The 23428-nt window shown below is 45.6% G+C and overlaps 1 protein-coding gene across 3 annotated transcripts in view; it reads left to right on the forward strand.

Annotated features, from left to right (window-relative positions):
• LOC308467998 (actin-binding protein WASF3-like) overlaps positions 1-23428 on the forward strand; it is an 86891-nt gene that overhangs the window by 37829 nt on the left and 25634 nt on the right. For all 3 annotated transcript variants that reach the window (XM_080989869.1, XM_080989868.1, XM_080989867.1), the window contains exon 3: positions 15212-15346. In XM_080989869.1, coding sequence (XP_080845995.1) covers positions 15212-15346 — 135 coding nt within the window. The remainder of the gene's footprint in view (positions 1-15211; positions 15347-23428) is intronic.

Below are 23428 nucleotides of genomic sequence, written 5' to 3' on the forward strand. Positions count from 1 at the left end.
GAGTCGCTTCCTCAGGCGAGCACATGTGACTGACAAAGCATGCCCCTGTGTTGCTGTCTTGTGGAACAAGACTAGCATTGTAATTTTCCGGAGAGACATCTCTCTCTGAAAAACCCTCTGTTTGGCCCATCAAAGGGATCTGAAGCAAAACTAAATCAAAGTGAGACTGCATGTGGCAGTTTGTGCTGGTGGAGTTGGCTCAGAGGGTGTTTACACTGGATTTGTCATCTTTTCCAGTCATATTTTTGGCTATTCAATTTTGTTTCTCAGTATGGTGATTCACATGGTTCTCTAAAGGCTTGAGTAAATGTTAGTAGGCAAAAAAGGACTTGCAAAAGCAAGTGTCACCAATGTGGCAGTCATGGGCACAATTACTTTTATATTGTAATGGCGCCCTTGAGGTCTTCCCCTGGTGCCCTCAAAGCCTCTGGGCTGCTCCACTTGCAGCCATGGTGCTGAGGGTGGTTACCTCTGCTCCTTTGGAAAAGTGGGGTAAGCAGTCTCATATAACCAGCATCCTTAAGTGTAATTAATGCATGAAGGGGTTCAGACCATAGAGTAAATTCTCCGGCCAGGCCTAGGCCAGGTGGGTCCACAGAGCTGAAGGAAGTTGGAAGAGTGAATCTATTTCCAATTTCCTTTTATAGCTCTATATGCCATCGTTCTTTCTTTCTTTCTTTTTCTTTTTAAATTATAAATTGTTTACTAAGGCATTAATAAAAAGACAAGACTTCTACCTATTAACATGAAAGTAAAATAAAAATAAATAAAATAATGGAAACTGCCGTATTTTTCGCTCCATAAGAAGAACCTGACCATAAGACGCACCTAGTTTTTAGAGGAGGAAAACAAGAAGAAAAATATTCTGAATGAAACAGTGGATGTATGATTTTTGTAGTTAATGCTGTGGCCACAGACATGTGATTTGACGATAAGTTTGGGTTAGCCCAATGCAAAAATCCCGAGGATCCATGTGGATCCGTGTTTGTAACCAGGTTTTTGCGCCATTGCGGCCCCACCCAACAGTGGGTGCAAGGTTTTTTGGGTGTAGGCTGTAGCCCTAGACATGTTATGTTATTCGATGTTGAATTTGGGGTGACCCAATGCAAAATCCCGAGGATACATGTGGATCCGTTCTTTATGACCACGTTTTTGCGCCATGGCGGCCCCACACAAGAGTGGGGGCATGCTTTTTTTGGTGCAGACTGAGGGCCTAAACATGCAATGTGATCTGATGGTGAATTTGGGGTGACCCAATGCAAAAATCCTGAGGATCCATGTGGAACCGTGCTTTGTAACCACGTTTTTGCGCCATTGAGGCCACACACAACAGTGGGTGCGTGGGTTTTTTGGTGCAGGCTGTAGCCTTAGAAATGTTATGGGATCTGATGGTGAATTTGGGGTGACCCAATGCAAAAATCCCGAGGATCCATGTGGATCCGTGCTTTGTAACCACGTTTTTGCACCATGGCGGCCTCACACAACAGTGGGTGCATGGTTTTTTGGGTGTAGGCTGTAGGCATGGACATGTTATGTGATCTGATGTTGAATTTCGGGTGACCCAAATCAAAAATCCTGAGTATCCATGTGGATCCGTGCTTTGTAACCACGTTTTTGCGCCATTGCGGCCCCACACAACTGTGGGTGCGTGGTTTTTTTGGTGTAGACTGTAGCCTTAGAAATGTTATGGGATCTGATGGTGAATATGGGGTGACCCAATGCAAAAATCCTGAGGATCCATGTGGATCCGTGCTTTGTAACCACGTTTTTGCGCCATTGAGGCCACACACAACAGTGGGTGCGTAGTTTTTTTCATGCAGGCTGTAGCCCTAGACATGCTATGTAATCTGATGGTGAATTTGAGGTGACCCAATATCAAAACCCCGAGGATCCATGTGGATCCGTGCTTTGTAACCACGTTTTTGCACCATTGCAGCCCCACACATCAGTGGGTGCGTGGTTTTTTGGTGCAGGTTGTATCCATGAACATGCTATGTGATCTGATGGTGAATTTGGGGTGGCCCAATGCAAAAATCCCGAGGATCCATGTGGATCTGTGCTTTGTAACCACGTTTTTGCGCCATGGCGGACCGACACAACAGTGGGTGCGTGGTTTTTTGGGTGCAGGCTGCAACCCTGGACATGCAATGTGATCTGATGGTGAATTTGCGGTGACCCAATGCAAAAATCCCGAGGATCAATGTGGATCCGTGCTTTGTAACCACATTTTTGCCCCATTGTGGCCACACACAACAGTGGGTGCGTAGTTTTTTTCGTGCAGGCTGTAGCCCTAGACATGCTATGTAATCTGATGGTGAATTTGAGGTGACCCAATGCCAAAACCCCGAGGATCCATGTGGATCCGTGCTTTGTAAACACGTTTTTTCCACCATGGCGGCCCCAAACAACAGTGTGTGTGTGGTTTTTTTGGTGCAGGCTGTACCCATGAACATGCAATGTAATCTGATGGTGAATTCGGGGTGACCCAATGCAAACTTCCCGAGGATCCATGTGGATCCGTGGTTTGTAACCACGTTTTTGCACAATTGTGGCCTCACACAACAGTGGGTATGTGGTTTTTTTGTGTGCAGGCTGTAGCCCTAGACATGCTATGTAATCTGATGGTGAATTTGGGGTGACCCAATGCAAAAATCCCCAGGATCCATGTGGATCCGTGCTTTATAACCACGTTTTTGCGCCACTGCGGCCCCACACAACAGTGGGTACATGGTTTTTTTGGTGCAGGCTGTACCCGTGAACATGCAATGTAATCTGATGGTGAATTTGGGGTGACCCAATGCAAACTTCCCGAGGATCCATGTGGATCCATGCTTTGTGACCACGTTTTTGCGCCATGGCAGCCCCACACCACAGTGGGTGCGTGGGTTTTTCGGTGCAGGCTGTAGCCATGGACATGCTATGTAATCTGATGGTGAATTTGGGGTGACCTAATGCAAAACTCCTTAGGATCGATGTGGATCCGTGCTTTGTAACCACGTTTTTGCGCCATTGAGGCCACACACAACAGTGGGTGCGTAGTTTCTTTGGTGCAGGCTGTACCCGTGAACATGCTATGTAATCTGATGGTGAATTTGCGGTGACCCAATGTAAAATCCCCAGGATCCATGTGGATCCGTGCTTTGTAACCATGTTTTTGCACCATTGCGGCCCCACACAACAGTAGGTGCGTAGTTTTTTGGGTGCAGGTTGTACCCATGAACATGCAATGTGATCTGATGGTGAATTTGGGGTGACGCAATGCAAAAATCCCAAGGATCCATGTGGATCCGTGCTTTGTAACCACGTTTTTCCGCCATTGCAGCCCCACACAACAGTGGGTGCCTGGGTTTTTTTGGTGCAGGCTGTAGCCATGAACATGCTATGTGATCTGATGGTGAATTTTGGATGACCCAATGCAAAACTCCTTAGGATCCATGTGGCTCTGTGCTTTGTAACCACGTTTTTCCGCCACGGCGGCCCCACACCATAATGGGTGTGTGGTTTTTTGGGGGCAGGCTGTAACCATCAACATGCTATGTGATCTGATGGTGAATTTGGGGTGCCCCAATGCAAAAATGCTGGGGATCCATGTGGATCCGTGGTTTTTAACCACGTTTTTGCGCCATTGTGGCCTCACACAACAGTGGGTGTGTGGGTTTTTTTGGTGCAGGTTGTACCCATGAACATGCTATGTGATCTGATGGTGAATTTGGGGTGCCCCAATGCAAAAATGCTGGGGATCCATGTGGATCCGTGGTTTTTAACCACGTTTTTGCGCCATTGTGGCCTCACACAACAGTGGGTACGAGGTTTTTTTTGTGCAGGCTGTAGCTCTAGAAAGGCTATGTAATCTGATGGTGAATTTGAGGTGACCCAATGCAAAAATGCCGAGGATCCATGTGGATCCGTGCTTTGTAAACACGATTTTGCCCCATTGCAGCCCCACACAACAGTGGGTGCGTGGTTTCTTTGGTGCAGGCTGTACCCGTGAACATGCTATGTAATCTATGTAATCTGATGGTGAATTTGAGGTGACCCAATGCAAAAATGCTGGGGATCCATGTGGATCCGTGGTTTTTAACCACGTTTTTGCACCATTGCGGCCCCACACAACAGTGGGTACGTGGTTTCTTTGGTGCAGGCTGTACCCGTGAACATGCTATGTAATCTGATGGTGTATTTGAGGTCACCCAATGCAAAAATCCTAAGGATCCATGTGGATCCATGCTTTGTAACCACGTTTTTGCGCCATGGCAGCCCCACACCACAGTGGGTGTGTGGTTTTTTTGGTGCAGGTTGTACCCATGAACATGCTATGTGATCTGATGGTTAATTTGGGGTGACCCAATGCAAACATCCCAAGGATCCATGTGGATCCGTGGTTTCTAACCACGTTTTTGCGCCACTGTGGCCTCACACAACAGTGGGTACGAGGTTTTTTGTGTGCAGGCTGTAGCCCTAGACATGCTATGTAATCTGATGGTGAATTTGAGGTTCCCTAATGCAAAAATCCCGAGGATCCATGTGGATCCGTGCTTTGTAACCATGTTTTTGCGCCATTGCGGCCCCACACAACAGTAGGTGCGTAGTTTTTTGGGTGCAGGTTGTACCCATGAACATGCTATGTGATCTGATCGTGAATTTGGGGTGACGCAATGCAAAAATCCCAAGGATCCATGTGGATCCGTGCTTTGTAACCACGTTTTTCCGCCATTGCAGCCCCACACAACAGTGGGTGCCTGGGTTTTTTTGGTGCAGGCTGTAGCCATGAACATGCTATGTGATCTGATGGTGAATTTTGGATGACCCAATGCAAAACTCCTTAGGATCCATGTGGCTCTGTGCTTTGTAACCACGTTTTTCCGCCACGGCGGCCCCACACCATAATGGGTGTGTGGTTTTTTTGGGGCAGGCTGTAACCATCAACATGCTATGTGATCTGATGGTGAATTTGGGGTGACCCAATGCAACCATCCCGAGGATCCATGTGGATCCGTGCTTTGTAACCACGTTTTTCCGCCATGGCGGACCCACACAACAGTGGGTGTGTGGGTTTTTTTGGTGCAGGTTGTACCCATGAACATGCTATGTGATCTGATGGTGAATTTGGGGTGCCCCAATGCAAAAATGCTGGGGATCCATGTGGATCCGTGGTTTTTAACCACGTTTTTGCGCCATTGTGGCCTCACACAACAGTGGGTACGAGGTTTTTTTTGTGCAGGCTGTAGCTCTAGAAAGGCTATGTAATCTGATGGTGAATTTGAGGTGACCCAATGCAAAAATGCCGAGGATCCATGTGGATCCGTGCTTTGTAAACACGATTTTGCCCCATTGCAGCCCCACACAACAGTGGGTGCGTGGTTTCTTTGGTGCAGGCTGTACCCGTGAACATGCTATGTAATCTATGTAATCTGATGGTGAATTTGAGGTGACCCAATGCAAAAATGCTGGGGATCCATGTGGATCCGTGGTTTTTAACCACGTTTTTGCACCATTGCGGCCCCACACAACAGTGGGTACGTGGTTTCTTTGGTGCAGGCTGTACCCATGAACATGCTATGTAATCTGATGGTGTATTTGAGGTCACCCAATGCAAAAATCCTAAGGATCCATGTGGATCCATGCTTTGTAACCACGTTTTTGCGCCATGGCAGCCCCACACCACAGTGGGTGTGTGGTTTTTTTGGTGCAGGTTGTACCCATGAACATGCTATGTGATCTGATGGTTAATTTGGGGTGACCCAATGCAAACATCCCAAGGATCCATGTGGATCCGTGGTTTCTAACCACGTTTTTGCGCCACTGTGGCCTCACACAACAGTGGGTACGAGGTTTTTTGTGTGCAGGCTGTAGCCCTAGACATGCTATGTAATCTGATGGTGAATTTGAGGTTCCCTAATGCAAAAATCCCGAGGATCCATGTGGATCCGTGCTTTGTAACCATGTTTTTGCGCCATTGCGGCCCCACACAACAGTAGGTGCGTAGTTTTTTGGGTGCAGGTTGTACCCATGAACATGCTATGTGATCTGATCGTGAATTTGGGGTGACGCAATGCAAAAATCCCAAGGATCCATGTGGATCCGTGCTTTGTAACCACGTTTTTCCGCCATTGCAGCCCCACACAACAGTGGGTGCCTGGGTTTTTTTGGTGCAGGCTGTAGCCATGAACATGCTATGTGATCTGATGGTGAATTTTGGATGACCCAATGCAAAACTCCTTAGGATCCATGTGGCTCTGTGCTTTGTAACCACGTTTTTCCGCCACGGCGGCCCCACACCATAATGGGTGTGTGGTTTTTTTGGGGCAGGCTGTAACCATCAACATGCTATGTGATCTGATGGTGAATTTGGGGTGACCCAATGCAACCATCCCGAGGATCCATGTGGATCCGTGCTTTGTAACCACGTTTTTCCGCCATGGCGGACCCACACAACAGTGGGTGTGTGGGTTTTTTTGGTGCAGGTTGTACCCATGAACATGCTATGTGATCTGATGGTGAATTTGGGGTGCCCCAATGCAAAAATGCTGGGGATCCATGTGGATCCGTGGTTTTTAACCACGTTTTTGCGCCATTGTGGCCTCACACAACAGTGGGTACGAGGTTTTTTTTGTGCAGGCTGTAGCTCTAGAAAGGCTATGTAATCTGATGGTGAATTTGAGGTGACCCAATGCAAAAATGCCGAGGATCCATGTGGATCCGTGCTTTGTAAACACGATTTTGCCCCATTGCAGCCCCACACAACAGTGGGTGCGTGGTTTCTTTGGTGCAGGCTGTACCCGTGAACATGCTATGTAATCTATGTAATCTGATGGTGAATTTGAGGTGACCCAATGCAAAAATGCTGGGGATCCATGTGGATCCGTGGTTTTTAACCACGTTTTTGCACCATTGCGGCCCCACACAACAGTGGGTACGTGGTTTCTTTGGTGCAGGCTGTACCCATGAACATGCTATGTAATCTGATGGTGTATTTGAGGTCACCCAATGCAAAAATCCTAAGGATCCATGTGGATCCATGCTTTGTAACCACGTTTTTGCGCCATGGCAGCCCCACACCACAGTGGGTGTGTGGTTTTTTTGGTGCAGGTTGTACCCATGAACATGCTATGTGATCTGATGGTTAATTTGGGGTGACCCAATGCAAACATCCCAAGGATCCATGTGGATCCGTGGTTTCTAACCACGTTTTTGCGCCACTGTGGCCTCACACAACAGTGGGTACGAGGTTTTTTGTGTGCAGGCTGTAGCCCTAGACATGCTATGTAATCTGATGGTGAATTTGAGGTGACCCAATGCAAAAATCCCGAGGATCCATGTGGATCCGTGCTTTGTAACCACGTTTTTACGCCATTGCGGCCCCACACATCAGTGGGTGCGTGGGTTTTTTGGTGCAGGCTGTAGCCATGGACATGCTATGTGATCTGATGGTGCATTTTGGATGACCTAATGCAAAACTCCTTAGGATCGATGTGGATCCGTGCTTTGTAACCACGTTTTTGCACCATTGCGGCCCCACACAACAGTGGGTGCGTGGTTTCTTTGGTGCAGGCTGTACCCGTGAACATGCTATGTAATCTGATGGTGTATTTGAGGTCACCCAATGCAAAAATCCTAAGGATCGATGTGGATCCGTTCTTGGTAACCACGTTTTTGCGCCATGGCAGCCCCACACAACAGTGGGTGCGTGGTTTTTTTGGTGCAGGCTGTAACCATCAACATGCTATGTGATCTGATGGTGAATTTGGGGTGCCCCAATGCAAAAATGCTGGGGATCTATGTGGATCCGTGGTTTGTAATCACGTTTTTGCGCCATTCTGGCCTCACACAACAGTGGGTACGTGGGTTTTTTTGTGCAGACTGTAGCCCTAGACATGCTATGCAATCTGATGGTTAATTTGAGGTGACCCAATGCAAAAATCCCAAGGATCCATGTGGATCCGTGCTTTGTAACCATGTTTTTGCGCCGTGGCGGCCCCACACCACAGTGGGTGTGTGGTTTCTTTGGTGCAGGCTGTACCCGTGAACATGCTATGTAATCTGATGGTGTATTTGAGGTCACCCAATGCAAAAATCCTAAGGATCCATGTGGATCCATGCTTTGTAACCACGTTTTTGCGCCATGGCAGCCCCACACCACAGTGGGTGCGTGGGTTTTTTGGTGCAGGCTGTAGCCATGGACATGCTATGTGATCTGATCGTGAATTTGGGGTGACGCAATGCAAAACTCCTTAGGATCCATGTGGATCCGTGCTTTGTAACCACGTTTTTGCGCCATTGCGGCCCCACACAACAATAGGTGCGTAGTTTTTTTGGTGCAGGTTGTACCCATGAACATGCAATGTGATCTGATGGTGAATTTTGGATGACCCAATGCAAAAATCCCGAGGATTCATGTGGATCCGTGCTTTGTAACCACGTTTTTGCTCCACTGAGGCCACACACAATAGTGGGTGCGTGTGTTTTTTTGGTGCAGGCTGTAGCCCTAGACATGATATGTAATCTGATGGTGAATTTGAGGTGACCCAATGCAAAAATCCCGAGGATCCATGTGGATCCGTGCTTTGTAAACACGATTTTGCCCCATTGCAGCCCCACACAACAGTGGGTGCGTGGTTTCTTTGGTGCAGGCTGTACCCGTGAACATGCTATGTAATCTATGTAATCTGATGGTGAATTTGAGGTGACCCAATGCAAAAATGCTGGGGATCCATGTGGATCCGTGGTTTTTAACCACGTTTTTGCACAATTGTGGCCTCACACAACAGTGGGTACGTGGTTTCTTTGGTGCAGGCTGTACCCGTGAACATGCTATGTAATCTGATGGTGTATTTGAGGTCACCCAATGCAAAAATCCTAAGGATCCATGTGGATCCATGCTTTGTAACCACGTTTTTGCGCCATGGCAGCCCCACACCACAGTGGGTGCGTGGGTTTTTTGGTGCAGGTTGTACCCATGAACATGCTATGTGATCTGATGGTTAATTTGGGGTGACCCAATGCAAACATCCCAAGGATCCATGTGGATCCGTGGTTTCTAACCACGTTTTTGCGCCACTGTGGCCTCACACAACAGTGGGTACGAGGTTTTTTGTGTGCAGGCTGTAGCCCTAGACATGCTATGTAATCTGATGGTGAATTTGAGGTGACCCAATGCAAAAATCCCGAGGATCCATGTGGATCCGTGCTTTGTAACCACGTTTTTGCGCCATTGAGGCCACACACAACAGTGGGTGCGTAGTTTTTTTGGTGCAGGCTGTAGCCCTAGACATGCTATGTAATCTGATGGTGAATTTGAGGTGACCCAATGCAAAAATCCTGAGGATCCTTTGGCTTTTATGTCCCCCCTCCCAGGCAGTCTCCTTTCTCGCATCCCTTATCTCTCTCCCGATCCCCCCCATCAGCTTCTTCCTTTCAACACTCCTTTTCCTCTTGTTTACCTTAGTGTCTTTTCCTTAGCTGGAGCAGTTTTTTGCTCCTCTTTTTCTTCTATTTTCTCTCTTCATTGATTTAGTCTTCCTGTCTCCTTTCCTTGCAAGTTTGCCATCTTTACCTCCCCCCTCCCAGGCAGTTTCCTTTATCGCTAGAGTCCCTTATCTCCCTCCCCTATTGCTTGCCGATCAGCTGCTCAGCAGCTTTGTTTCAACACCCCCTTTCCTCTGCTTTTTGCCCCTGGGCAATTCGGCTACAGGGACCACACATTCACTCCATAAGACGCACAGACATTTCCCCTTACTTTTAAGGAAGAAAAAAGTGCGTCTTGTGGAACGAAAAATTCGGTAATAACATTGAAATAAATAAAAGACAGCATATGGTTGAACATTATCATTAAACTTATTATTCCAAAACATTTTTTTAAACCACCCATTTCCCCAAATTACTTACTGAGCTAATTTACACATAAAGTAGCTGAATTTGATCAAAGTTGCAAGGAATCAGATGTTTCCAATCCATTCAAATTCTGTAGGAATTAGTTACTACTTCTAGATCATTTTCCAGGATAATCTCCAATATAATTTCCAAATAGCCAGGTAAAAATACTTCAGGTTCTAAAGGTATATGGCATCCTAATGTATTTGATATTTGGAAATCACATGGATTTATTATTATTATTATTATTATTATTATTATTATTATTATAAATGTTGGCCAGCCTTGCACAAGTTACATAACTCTGATGTCGGTAGGCCTTTGTAAACAATAAAATCAACAAAAAGAGTTGCTCTAATTGTTAGGTTCCCGAGACCTTTTCAGTAAGGAGGAAAAGGTATAATATTTATAGAGAAAGGAAAATTCCTTGGATGCCAAGATTCAGGTTTGGGGAAGTACTCTTTGGTGAGAGCACCCCAGCAGAGATTTAAAGTCACAAAATATGCAGCAAAGTAACGCCAAATTTTAGCCTGCATACCTTAAAATATACCCTTGTGAGTTTCCAAGACTTCCTTCTTCCCCCTGTATAGGAGAAGACCTAACATTAGGTAAGTTAAAATTTGTACTTACCTTATTTTCCGATGTATAAGACTTTTCCAGATAAAATATAGAGTTTGGGATATACTCTCCATATAAGACTACCCCTCTTCCAACGCACACTAAATAAAAATTTAAAAAAACATCAGACTTTACTTCAATATGGTAATTTTAATTCAAATGCTTATGACATGCAGGTACTTTGCATGTCACTTATAAACATAAGGCTGTTTGTCATCAAACATGTAAACATAAAACAGTGCAAGTGGATTAAACTTTTCCTAACTCACTCTAAAGCTGAAAGGAAGGATAAACACACTTACTGGGGTGTAAGCTTTATTAAATATTGTGGCACTTATTTCTAAATAAGCATGCATAAGGGCTGGTACTGCAAGGCTACACTCTTATGCAGGGTTACAGGGAGAAAATCCCAGAGTGGTGGGGCTTACTTGTGAGTAAACATGCATAGGAGCAGCTAAAAGGGAGCATTAAGAAGAGACAAATTGAGAAGGCATAAAAGAGTAATTGAAAAAGCCATTAAGAGCAAAAATGGAAGGTAAGTCAGAAAAAGAGAAAGAGTGCTTAAGTGGAAACATGAAGGGGGAGGAATGAAGGGTAGTGTGTGAGAGGAATAAGGCAGTCAAAAAATGCTAAATGCAAGGAAGGATTGGGAACATGGAAAAGGTGAGTGGACAAAAGGAGTATTAATGGGCAGTTAACAGAAGCCTAAAGAGGCAATGGGGTGAAAGGCATAACCTAAGGAAGGGGATGATGCTGATGATTAGAAAAGCACAATACTCAAGATATGATGCAGATTGCTTACTTATCACTCAACATGCCTTTTGCAAGCTACTTCGCAATTTTAACAGCTATGCATTACAACCCCATGCTGCACACACTCTCTAGAACCTGTAGTCTTCAACATGTTTTAAATCATATACATCACAGAAACACACTGCACAGAGCTTCAAGGATCAGAGCTTCAGCATACATCTTCATGGTTGAAAAACCATGTGTGTCCCCACTTCAAAGATGATGGCATCAGCAGACCAACAGACACAACACAGGTCAGCAGCACATTACCTGTTAAAGTCACATCTGAAGTTGTTCCAAGTTATATACTTTACAGCACAATATGCTTTACAGCATAATATGCTTTACACACATCCCTCCAAGTTTAATGGGGCTTACTTACTCCCCAGATAAGTGGATTTAAGACTGCAGTTCCCACCCTTTCAACACATGCTTATGAGGCAAAGTGATGAACTCTAATCCATGTAAACACTTGTAAAGACAGAGCAACTGAATAGTAGGAACCTCTGCGGCAGCCACAAACCAGCGCTGATGGCTGCCAGCCCGGCAGCTTCTGCAGCAGCAACATGGGCGCTCCACAAGGTCCGGCACCAGCGGCGGTGAAGCCATCCCGGATTGCAGACACTGGACCCGGCATGAGGAGGCTGAGAGGGCGGCGGCAGCAGCAACCCCAGCAGGGCTTCAGACAGGCGATCCGAGCAACCTGCTAGGCGGCATCAAAGGGCGGGTGGTTGGGATCAGCTGTCTCAGAGGAGAGGAGAGAGCTATACGCTTAATAAAAATGTGCGCTCTGCTGCATTGAGTGGCTCCATCTAGAGACTTAAAAAATAAAACAAAAAAATCCCTGCTTGACGAGATGCTCAGCAGAGAGACATGCAGGGAGAGATAAGCAGCCTCCTCTTCCTGCCTGCTCTCCTGCCACCTCTTCACACACACGCTGTAGCAGCCGAGGGTGAAACAAAGGAGCCAGGGGCTTGCGCCATGAAGGCAGCTAGAAGGAGCAAGGCAAAACGGCAAGGGAAGGCAAGGGAAAAATGCGCTGTGGCCGTTTAAATAGTTGAAGCCCCCCGCCGCTTCACTCAGGCGACCCCCCACAACCATACCCAGCATATAAGATGACCCCTGACTTTTGAGAAGATTTTGCTGGGTTAAAAAGTCGTCTTATATGCCGGAACATACAGTGCAAACTTTTCAGAGATCATTTCAGAGGTTCATTTTTCCATGCATCAGTCAGAAAAGTTGCACAGGTGGTAAAACTTGGCTTAGTTGCAAAGGGGTGAATGTTGCTAAATTATTGGTATAGGTGCTCAATAGAGGCTTGTTAGAGTGTAGCTTCTTCACACCTTGTGCTTCTCAGGTAGACTGGAGGGGAACAAAGTCTTGATTATGTAGTTCAGGGAGGTCCAACCTTCATACAAGAGGGCTGCAATAGTACTTTGACAAGGAATCTGCAGACTGCACACTGCCTTGTCAAATGGAGCTTTTCCCAAAGTGGTTGAGCTTTAGGAGGGCACTGGGCTTTGGGAAGGAGTTGAGCTGGGAAAGCACTAACTAGGCTTTGGGAAGGAGGAGGGAGGATTCTAGGATAAGGTTACCAGATGTCCCTGTTTCCCAGCTTCTCGCTGCAAAAAAGAAAAGAAAAGAAAAAGAAAACCTGAGCCTGTCAGGACAGCTTTTTCTATGGTCTGAACCCCTTCATGCATTAATTAGACTCAAGAATGTTGGTTATATGAGACTAGTTATCCCACATTTACCAGGGTTTTATACACACACACACACACACACACACACATACACACAGTTATACACCATTCACAATGCAGCATTATAAAATTACGGGCTCTGAGAAGACACCACCAAGGGGAATAAGAGTGGTTTTGGCACATGTTTGTAAATGCATGCATATGGAAAGACATGCCAGTGTGTTGCTTTCCTTGCCCCCAATTGTGGCACAAAGTTGGTACAGGTGGCGACCATTTTGCATGCGTCCTATTGACGTGCAACTGCCAATACATGTGTGGCTTTCAGTCCCAGAATTGGGGTGGAACAGGCTTACGTGTGACTGTTGGCACATGCAATGACCCGGAACGCAACCCCCGCACAAATGAGCTTCATGTACTGTACTATAATCATTGCTAATTTTCTAGAAAAAGAGGTGCTGGAATTCACTACGAATGCCTCCGTTGTTCTCTTATAATGGCAATGGCGTCCACCCGAGAAGAGCTGGAACTGAGCTCCAGTGAGTTCCGGCTGAAAAAAATCCCCTCGCTATAATAATTGCAGCCTTGAGAAAAGGTGGGGGGACGCACCAAACACAGGAAGCAAACAAAAGGGACAAAATATCCAGGTGCATATTCAGAACCCAAGGCTGAAAAACAGCAAGCGATAACAGCCAGTGGCGATAGGAACAGAAATACACAATCCCATAACGTCAAGGACAGGCCAAAGCAGGGGAGAAGGAAGCTGGGTACACTTGCTGCAGGCCTTGGAGGGCTAAGTTGGCCAGAAGGCCCTGCCAGGGGCCTGCCAGACTTACACTGTCATCCAAAAATGCCCCCATCCTTCCCAGCCGAACTGGAGCTTAATGGGTGAAACGGCCATGCCTGTCCATATGCACTTCAAGACTTCAATAGTAAAATCTGAACCTGTGTTAATGCAAATTAGTGTGTAGCATCAGATCAGATGAGGCGGTTGCACTGCAGTGGTCCATCTTATGGACAAAACTCCCACCCTGGACCTCAGACAAGCTCTGCACTGGCCTGGTCAAAGCACTATAAGTGATCCAAGATGTTATGGTGGAATGAAACTTACCATTGCTGTTTCCCTTTGCAACCCCTTGTTTAAAGTAATGTGTAGTTCCAGTCTAAGAATGGATTTGTTCGCTCATTTCAGATTTCTCTTGCATTAGATTTTGTCAAGCTGTAGAAGGTACAGAAAAGGGGGCTGGAGCATCTTTCTGCAAGTGAAAGTTATAATATATTGGGGGGGGGGTGGTTAGTTTATTTTCAAAATATATGCAAAAGAAGCATAATTGAGGATTATAAAAGTTATGATGGCATATAGCAACTTTTTGGGGCTTGTGGGCACATTTGGAATTCTGGGTGAGTGCCACTGGCCCAATCACAAAATCCATGGAAGAAAGGGCACATGCAGGAGCCACTGCTGCGCTTGCTAACAAGGAGGATGTCTTTTGCACTCTTGTTTGTTCATTAGAGGATGCTGGGATCATGGGTCACCCAGTTAAGCTTGTTGGCGGAAGGTTCAAGGCAGACTGGAAGATGTATTTATTTGCATAGCACATAATTAATATTTTTAGAATTTGTAGTCACAAGATACGATGGTGGTCACCAGCATAGCCGTAGAAAGAGGATTAGTCAAATGTATGTAGGTGAATAAATCTATTAATGGTTATTTGAAATAATTACTATATGTTGCCACACACTTTGCCAACCTGGTGCCCTCCACATGTTTTGGACTACCAGCAGCTGGCTGGGGCTGATGGGAGTTGCAGTCAAACTTTTGGAAGGCACCAGGTTGGAGAAGGCTGTGCTACCATCTCTGAACTATTTGCTGATATACAACGGAAAATGATTTCGTAGAAATACGGTATTCCTTTGTAACATACGTATTAGAGACTGATTCTGACACACAGCCTCTGGCAACACATGTCCAGTTAGGGCAGGCTAACCTTTGTGTTGTGTTTATTGTATGGGGCTTCTTGTGCTGTTAAACTGGAAAATGGAATAAAAGCATTTCCAGGAAATTAAAAGAACGGTATGCTGTGTTGTAGAAAAAACTCCTTCACTTGTTTTGTTGCTATTACTTCTGCCTTCTGGTTCGTAAACAAATTTGCTTTCCTTTGACTACCTGAAAGGGTCCTCAATCTATTTTGCCTGGAACAGGTCACCTCTTTTGTTTCATGGTATTTCAGGCAGACATGCTGAAGACATATTCGGGGAGCTTTTTAATGAAGCCAATAGTTTCTACATGCGGATGAATTCTCTGCAAGAGCGAGTTGATCTTCTGGTGATCAAGGTCACCCAACTGGACTCCACTGTGGAAGAAGGTAAGCAGCATTAGTAGCAACCACTTGGGTCACATTAACCTTTGGTTTTGTTTATCTGGTCAAGGAGGACAGAACTTCATTTAGATGTTTTGCTTCCTTAAGCGCTAATTAAGTATTGCCATTTTCAAGCTTCCCTTTGTGACTCAGTACAACAAAACCCTGCCGTGGAAAAGCAAAACACTCCCGGGAAAAGGAAATTCTAGTAAACAATCTGTTTTCTTAGAATATTAGGGCTTTTTGAACCATACATTACGAAAAGGATGATTTATGGCAGGGTTGGAGAGTCCTTCAGTCATTTGGGAGAGTAATTTGTTAGGGGCTGCATGCCAAGGTGGATAGGGTTAGAGCCAAACGTGGGTGGTGTGTCAAACTCCCTCAGTAAAAATGGGAGCAAGGTAACATGATTGGCTCTGGGTGATTTAAACTTAGAGACTCTGTCAAAAACAACTATTAATTCAGAGATTCTATGTGCATGGTAGTATTTACTATAATTCAGCAACAAGGACTCATTGTAGGGATCCTGTGCCCCCTTATTTCTTGCACTGGGAATAAATTAAAGATGAGGCACAGTGGAAGCAAAATTGGAATTTTAGTAACAAGCACTCTGTGGGATAAAGCTTAGTGGTTTCACTAGTAAAGCCACAGTACTTTGTTTCAGTCAAAACTTCTTTTAAAGATGTAATTATAACTTTCTTTTAACTTTCTAACACTGTTTTTAATAAACCTAATTTCTCCTAGAATGGATATCTGTTTTACCCTGCCTGTAAAATGCCTCTAGCCTTTTTCTAGGATCTCTTCATTTCCCTAAGGAAATTAAACTGGTTGTCCTGCCTAATAAATCCCTAACCCAGAGCTTTCCAAACTTTTCATGTTGGTGGCATACATTTTAGCCATGCACAATTTCATGACACAGTAATTCACCTTTACTAGCAAACCAGAGATTAAACTAACCCCTTTGTCACAGATTTCAATTTAGGCAAAAAGCAACATTTAGGCTTTCAATCTCAGGTTATCCATCCTTGATTTATGGATTCTAGCACTAGAAGGCTGATCGCCAAAGAATTGATGCTTTTGAATTATGGTGCTGGAAGAGACTCTTGAGAGTCCCATGGACTGCAAGAAGATCAAACCTATCCATTCTTAAGGAAATCAGCCCTGAGTGCCCACTGGAAGGACAGATCGTGAAGCTGAGGCTCCAATACTTTGGCCCCCTCATGAGAAGAAAAGACTCCCTAGAAAAGACCCTGATGTTGGGAAAGATTGAGGGCACAAGGAGAATGGGACGACTGAGGACGAGATGGTTGGACAGTGTTTTCGAAGCTACCAACATGAGTCTGACCAAACTGCGGGAGGCAGTGGAAGACAGAAGTGCCTGGCGTGCTCTGGTCCATGGGGTCACGAAGAGTTGGACACGACTAAACGACTAAACAACAACAAAGCACTCCCCCTTCCCCCCCTCTTATTTTGCAGTGGGGACCTTTTATCTAAAGCACAATGTACAGTCCTGTTGAATGCAAGCAGTTGGGTTAACAAAGTCACAAACCTGAACCTTGGGAAATGTCAGTCTTTCAGTATCTCATGATGAAAAGAACAAGCCTCTGGTTTCACCACTGAATTTTCAGTCTCTGAAAAGAATTGCATATTTGTTGAGAAGCTATATTCTCAGCTGACCAATCATTTTTCCTCAGAAATGCCTCCCAAGAATTTCAGGGGGACTTATTCCCAAGTAAATGCACAAAGGTGTGCAGCCTGGAAGGATCTCCATTACTTCCTTGCTTGCTTTCTTCTTCCAGTAAGCATTCTGAAAAGGCAATGATAATGAGGTGTTTTTCACATTAGTTACTATCATCATCTTCATCATAGGCTAGGTTTCCAAAGCAGCTTAAAGTTATCAATGAGATAGTCTCATGTAGTGATTAGCATGCATTTACCCAGCATCTGTCAATCATCTGTCAATGTTCAGGCACCAGGCAAAATCATTTCTTTTCTGCCAGACCTTTTGGATGCTCATCAAATTTGCAGATAGCACCAAACTGGGAGGGGTAGCTAATGCCACAGAAGAAAGAATCAGGATTCAATGTCATCTTAACAGATTGCAGAACTGGGCCAAAACTTTTAAAAAAGGAATTTCAAGAGGAACAAATGTAAGGTTCTGCACTTAGACAGATAGAAGCAGCTGCACAAATATAATATGGGGGGACACCTGGCTTGCCAGTAGTACATGTGAAAAGGATCTCAGGGTCTTAGTGGGCCACAAGCTTAACATGAGTTAACAGTGTGATGCAGCAGCAAAAAAAGCTAATGGTATTCTAGGCTGCATCAACAGAAGTCTAGTGTCCAGATCAAGGGAAGTAATAGTCCAGCTCTATTCTGCCTTGGTCAGGCCACACCTGGAATACTGTGTACAGTTCTGAGTGCCACACTTTAAAAAGAATACCGTACTGACAAACTGGAACTGTGCAAAGGAGGGCAACCAAAATGATAATGGGTCTGGAAACCAAGTCTCATGAGGAATGGTTGAGGGTGTTGGGTATGTTTAGCCTGGAAAAGAGGAGATGTGATAGCCATCTTCAAATATCTAAAGGGCTGTCACATGGAAGATGGAGCAAGCTTGTTTTCTCTGCTCTGGAGGCTAGGACCTGAACCTATGGATTCAAGTTACAAGAAATGAGATTCCAACTAAACATCAAGAACTTTCTGATAGTAAGAGTTGCTCGACAGCGGAGCAGACGCCCTTGGGAGGCAGTGGACTTAAAAACCTTGGAGGTTTTTAAGCAGAGGTTGGATGGCCATCTATCATGGATGATTTAGTAGAGATTCCACATTGCAGGGGGTTGGACTAGATGACCCTCAGGGCACCTTCACACTTTACAATTCCATGATTCTATGGGCCTTAGTTATCTGTGTCCTGTGAGTGAGATGTTTTAATTCTGCCTTTTAAAACACAATGGCCTTTTAGATTTTTCTTTGTCTTTCCATTTTATGCTAGCTTTAGTGTATGCACTTGTGGTGTAGTGGTTAAGAGCGGTGGACTTGTAATCTGGTGAACCCGGTTTGATTCCCCGCTCCTCCACATGCAGCTGCTGGGTGACCTTAGGCTAGTCACACTTCTCTGAAGTCTCTTGGCTTCACCTCAGTGTTTGTTGTGGGGGAGGAAGGGAAAGGAGATTGTTAGCCGCTTTGAGACTCCTTAAGTAAAGGTAAAGGGACCCCCGACCATTACGTCCAGTTGTGACCGACTCTGGGGTTGCGGCACTCATCTCGCTTTACTGGCCGAGGGAGCCGGCGTACAGCTTCTGGGTCATGTGACCAGCATGACTAAGCCGCTTCTGGTGAACCAGAGCAGCGCACGGAAACGCCATTTACCTTCCCGCCAGAGCGGTACCTATTTATCTACTTGCACTTTGACGTGCTTTCAAACTGCTAGGTTGGCAGGAGCAGGGACCGAGCAACAGGAGCTCACCCCGTCGTGGGGATTTTAACCGCTGATCTTCTGATCAGCAAGTCCTAGGCTCTGTGGTTTACCCCACAGAGCCACCCGCGTCCCAGACTCCTTAGGGTAGTGATAAAGTGGGATATCAAATCCAAACTCTTCTCTTCTTCTTCTTATATATCTGGGGTGGCCAACTCCCAAGAGACTGCGATTTACTCACAGAGTTAAAAACTAGCAGTGATCTACCCCCTTTTTTTGGGCTTCCGGTCAAAGTTGTTGAGTTTTTTTTTAGGAAGGAGGAAGGCCCATTTTTGGGAGGTTCGGGTCAAAGTTGTTGAGTTTTTTCAGGGAGGAGGTAAAATGTTGAGCTTTTCTTAGGGGAGCCACAGTTGTTCAGCTTCTTTGGGGGGAGCCAATGATCTACCAGTGATCTACCGCAGACGTCCAGTGATCTATCTGTTGGACATGCCTGTTATACATCATAAGTCACTTTGAATTACCTTGGTAAAGAAGCAACCAATAACAAATAACAAAAACAAACAAACAAACAAACAAACATAGCTTTGTCTTTTCTCTATGGACCCACTTAAAGAAATATTGGCCCATTATTTATATGACTTATAACTGAACCATAAATAAATTTGCATCATAATAAAAATGCCCCCCCCACCAGCATGTTTTCTTTTGTTTTGAGATGCCATGCACACCATCACTGAATAGGCATTCCCTCCTACCTGTAAGATAAGGGAAATGTATTTTAAAAGCTGACACCTATCACATGTAGGTATTTTGGGAAATTAAAGTGTCCCCAATTCATCAAACAATATGTGTGTTTTTTTAAATGCTAAAATTATTATAGTGGGGTGGTGGGGGTGGGTTTTTTTAATATAGGGAAATATGATATAACAGGTACCCTGAACCCAAACTGTGAATAACTTTAAATGTAAGCAACAACACTTTGAATTGGACCCAGAAATGGTAAGGTAAAAGGTAAAGGATCCCTGGATAGTTAAGTCCAGTCAAAGACAACTATGGGGTTGTGGCACTCATCTCACCTTCAGGCCAAGGGAGCCGGCGTTTGTCCACAGACAGTTTTCCAGGTCATGTGGCCAGCATGACTAAACCGCTACTGGTGCACAAAGGACCATGACAAGTGCCAGAGCGCACGGAAACGCCGTTTACCTTCCTACCGCAATGGTACCTATTTCTCTACCGTATTTTTCGCCCCATAGGGCGCACCAGCCCATAGGGTGCACCTAGTTTTTTTGGGGGGGGGAATAAAGGGGAAAAAAATATTTTCCCCCCAGGCGCGGGGCTGGGGTGGGGGAAGCCCGAGCTTCCCCAGCCCCCAGAACAGGCTGCTATCTGCAGGGATGCAGGCAGCTCTCCGCAAGCCGTGGGAGGCTTGTGCAGAGCTGTGCGAAGCCTGAAACCTGGGGCGCGCTCCAGGCTTCGGGATGCAGGCAGCTCTCCGCAAGCCCAGGGAGCCCAGTGGGAACTCCCGCGGGCTCCCAAGGCTTGCGGATAGCTTCCTGAAGCTTGGAGAGTGAGAGGGGTCGGTGCGCACCGACCCCTCTCACTCTCCAGGCTTCAGCGAAAGCCTGCATTCACCCCATAGGATGCACACACATTTCCCCTTCATTTTTGGAGGGGAAAAAGTGTGTCCTATAGGGCGAAAAACACGGTACTTGCACTGGCATGCTTTCAAACTGCTAGGTTGACAGGAGCTGGGACAGAGCAACGGGAGCTCGCCCCATTGCGGGGATTCAAACCACCAACCTTCTGATCAGCAACCCAAGAGGCTCAGTGTTTTAGACCACAGCACCACCCGTGTCCCAGAAATGGACTGAGAGCCAGTGCAGATATCTCAGCACTAACAATATATTTTCCTTGTGCAGAGTCCCAGTTAGCAGTCTTGCAACAGAAGTTTGCACTAACTGCAGTTTCCAAACTGCAGTTTCAGAGGCAGCCCCATATTTAACACATTGCCTACATTGATCAGACATAGAAGTTAGCAGGGCATGGACAGAAGCAAGGCTTTCCTGTGCATGAGGGAGAAATACATTATTGTTACAAAAGTTGGGTGCCAGCCCCACAGGGCACGGTCGAGACTGTCATAACTTTAAGAAATGTGATTTATACACATACTTACACCTTCAGTCTGCATGGAGAGATTCCAGATCTTGCAGCATGGTCATTTCAAGAGGGGATTGTCCCCCACATAGTGCAGCCCTGGAGTCCAAGGCATTTCTCCCAGCCTGCCTTCAGCCAGCCTGCCCAAGATATAGCTCTCTTTTTTCTCCCTTCTTTTTCCCAGCACACTTTTCTAAAAAGACTATTTTCCTGTCACCTCACACACATACCCCATCACCATGGCAACCTCTGTCTGCCTAGGGCCAAGGATTCCTCTTTGATGGGCCATCAACCCTTTTCGTCATGCTAATGCCTCTATCCCAGGTGAGGCCCTGACTTGGAAGGAAACTTAGCCTGTACTTTTCCACTGGCTTCCAATCTTCACTTCAATACTCCAAATAATCAAAATCCTACCATTTATTAATTTCTACGGTTTGGGGAGGGTGTCCCCTACACCCAAGCATTATTGTCCTTGCTGGTCATTGACCGTATTAAAGATATTTGAAGCATTATTGTCGCTGAACTAAATCAGACCACCTGACCACTTACAGATCAGTTGGTGGCCCTTACCATTTACTTTTGTTGTTCATTTCTGCTGGCCTTGATTTTTATTTTATTTTTTTACCTCTTTATGTTCTCAACAGGTGGTGAGGAAGGATTCTTGCTCTTGCAGGATTAGCTTTAGCACTTAGTTTTCTCTGCTAATCCGCTGGGGGAGTGAAAGATGAGCTCTGAAGGACAGGATAAGCCCACTTGTTTTTCCATCAGCAGCTGGAAAACTTTCCTCAAAACAACCTTAACCTTTGGTGTATTTCTCACTGCATTTTGGGTTGTGCTACTTCAAGCTTCAGAGCCTAGGGCTTGCCGATCAAAAGGTCAGCGGTTCGAATCCCCACAAGGGGGTGAGCTCCTGTTGCTTGGTCCCTGCTCCTGCCAACATAGCAGTTTGAGAGCATGTCAAAGTGCAAGTAGATAAATAGGCACTGCTCTGGTGGGAAGGTAAACGGTTTTTCTGTGCACTGCTCTGGTTTTCCAGAAGCAGCTTAGTCATGCTGGCCATATGACCAGGAAGCTGTATGCCAGCTCCCTTGGCCTATTGAGCGAGATGAGCGCCGCAACCCCAGAGTCGTCCGCAACGGTCAGGGGTCCCTTTACCTTTACTTCAAGCTGCAGGTGGTGACTCCCATCAGTGAATGCTCCTAAGGTACACAACCCCCCCATGCCCCCCCAAATACCATGGTTAGTTGGTGAGAGCAGAGTTATACCCTAGCCTTCTTCACTGATATTAGAATTCAGTGGCTCTCAAAATAGGCAGTACCATCCTGGGGCAGGGGGTGGGGGGGTAACCTGTGTGAGGGCCACTGGAACTGTACTTGACTATCAGATTTTGAAAAGCTGATATCAATAGATCATAGAATCATAGAATCATAGAATCATAGAGTTGGAAGAGACCACAAGGGCCATCGAGTCCAACCCCCTGCCAAGCAGGAACACCATCAGAGCACTCCTGACATATGGTTGTCAAGCCTCTGCTTAAAGACCTCCAAAGAAGGAGACTCCACCACACTCCTTGGCAGCAAATTCCACTGTTGAACAGCTCTTACTGTCAGGAAGTTCTTCCTAATGTTTAGGTGGAATCTTCTTTCTTGTAGTTTGGATACATTGCTCCGTGTCCGCTTCTCTGGAGCAGCAGAAAACAACCTTTCTCCCTCCTCTATGTGACATCCTTTTATATATTTGAACATGGCTATCATATCACCCCTTAACCTCCTCTTCTCCAGGCTAAACATGCCCTGCTCTCTTAGCCGTTCCTCATAAGGCATCGTTTCCAGGCCTTTGACCATTTTGGTTGCCCTCCTCTGGACACGTTCCAGTTTGTCAATGTCCTTCTTGAACTGTGGTGCCCAGAACTGGACACAGTACTCCAGGTGAGGTCTGACCAGAGCAGAATACAGTGGCACTATTACTTCCCTTGATCTAGATGCTATCAAGTTCATCAGGTTTGTTGAATTAATTGAAATACTTTTAACTGGATTTTGAATAAATGTGCAGTTGATCATTATTAATTCAATTTATATACTGCCCTTTGTCAAAAGATCCCAGGGCAGTGTACAACATTAAAAACACATTACAGAACATAAATGATAAAAACAATCAAAAACTTAATTAAAAACATACTGACAGGCAGCCCAATAATAATATATTCATCCTAATAGCAGTCCTCTCCCTCACATTTTCACAAGCCATAGCTTATTTAATAGCCATAGGCCTGGGTAAAGAGGAATGTTTTTGCCTGGAGCCTAAATACATGTATTGATGGCATCAGACAAGTCTCTCTGGGGAGAGCATTCCACAATCAGGGAGCCACTACAGAAAGGTCCCGTTCTCTTGTTGTCACCCTCTGAACTTTAGCCTGGAGAAGAGGTGGTTAAGGGGTGATATGATAGCCATGTTCAAATATATAAAAGGATGTCACATAGAGGAGGGAGAAAGGTTGTTTTCTGCTGCTCCAGAGA

This window comes from Podarcis pityusensis, assembly GCF_964106645.2.
Source record: "Podarcis pityusensis genome assembly, chromosome: Z".
NCBI classification, from domain to species: domain Eukaryota; kingdom Metazoa; phylum Chordata; class Lepidosauria; order Squamata; family Lacertidae; genus Podarcis; species Podarcis pityusensis.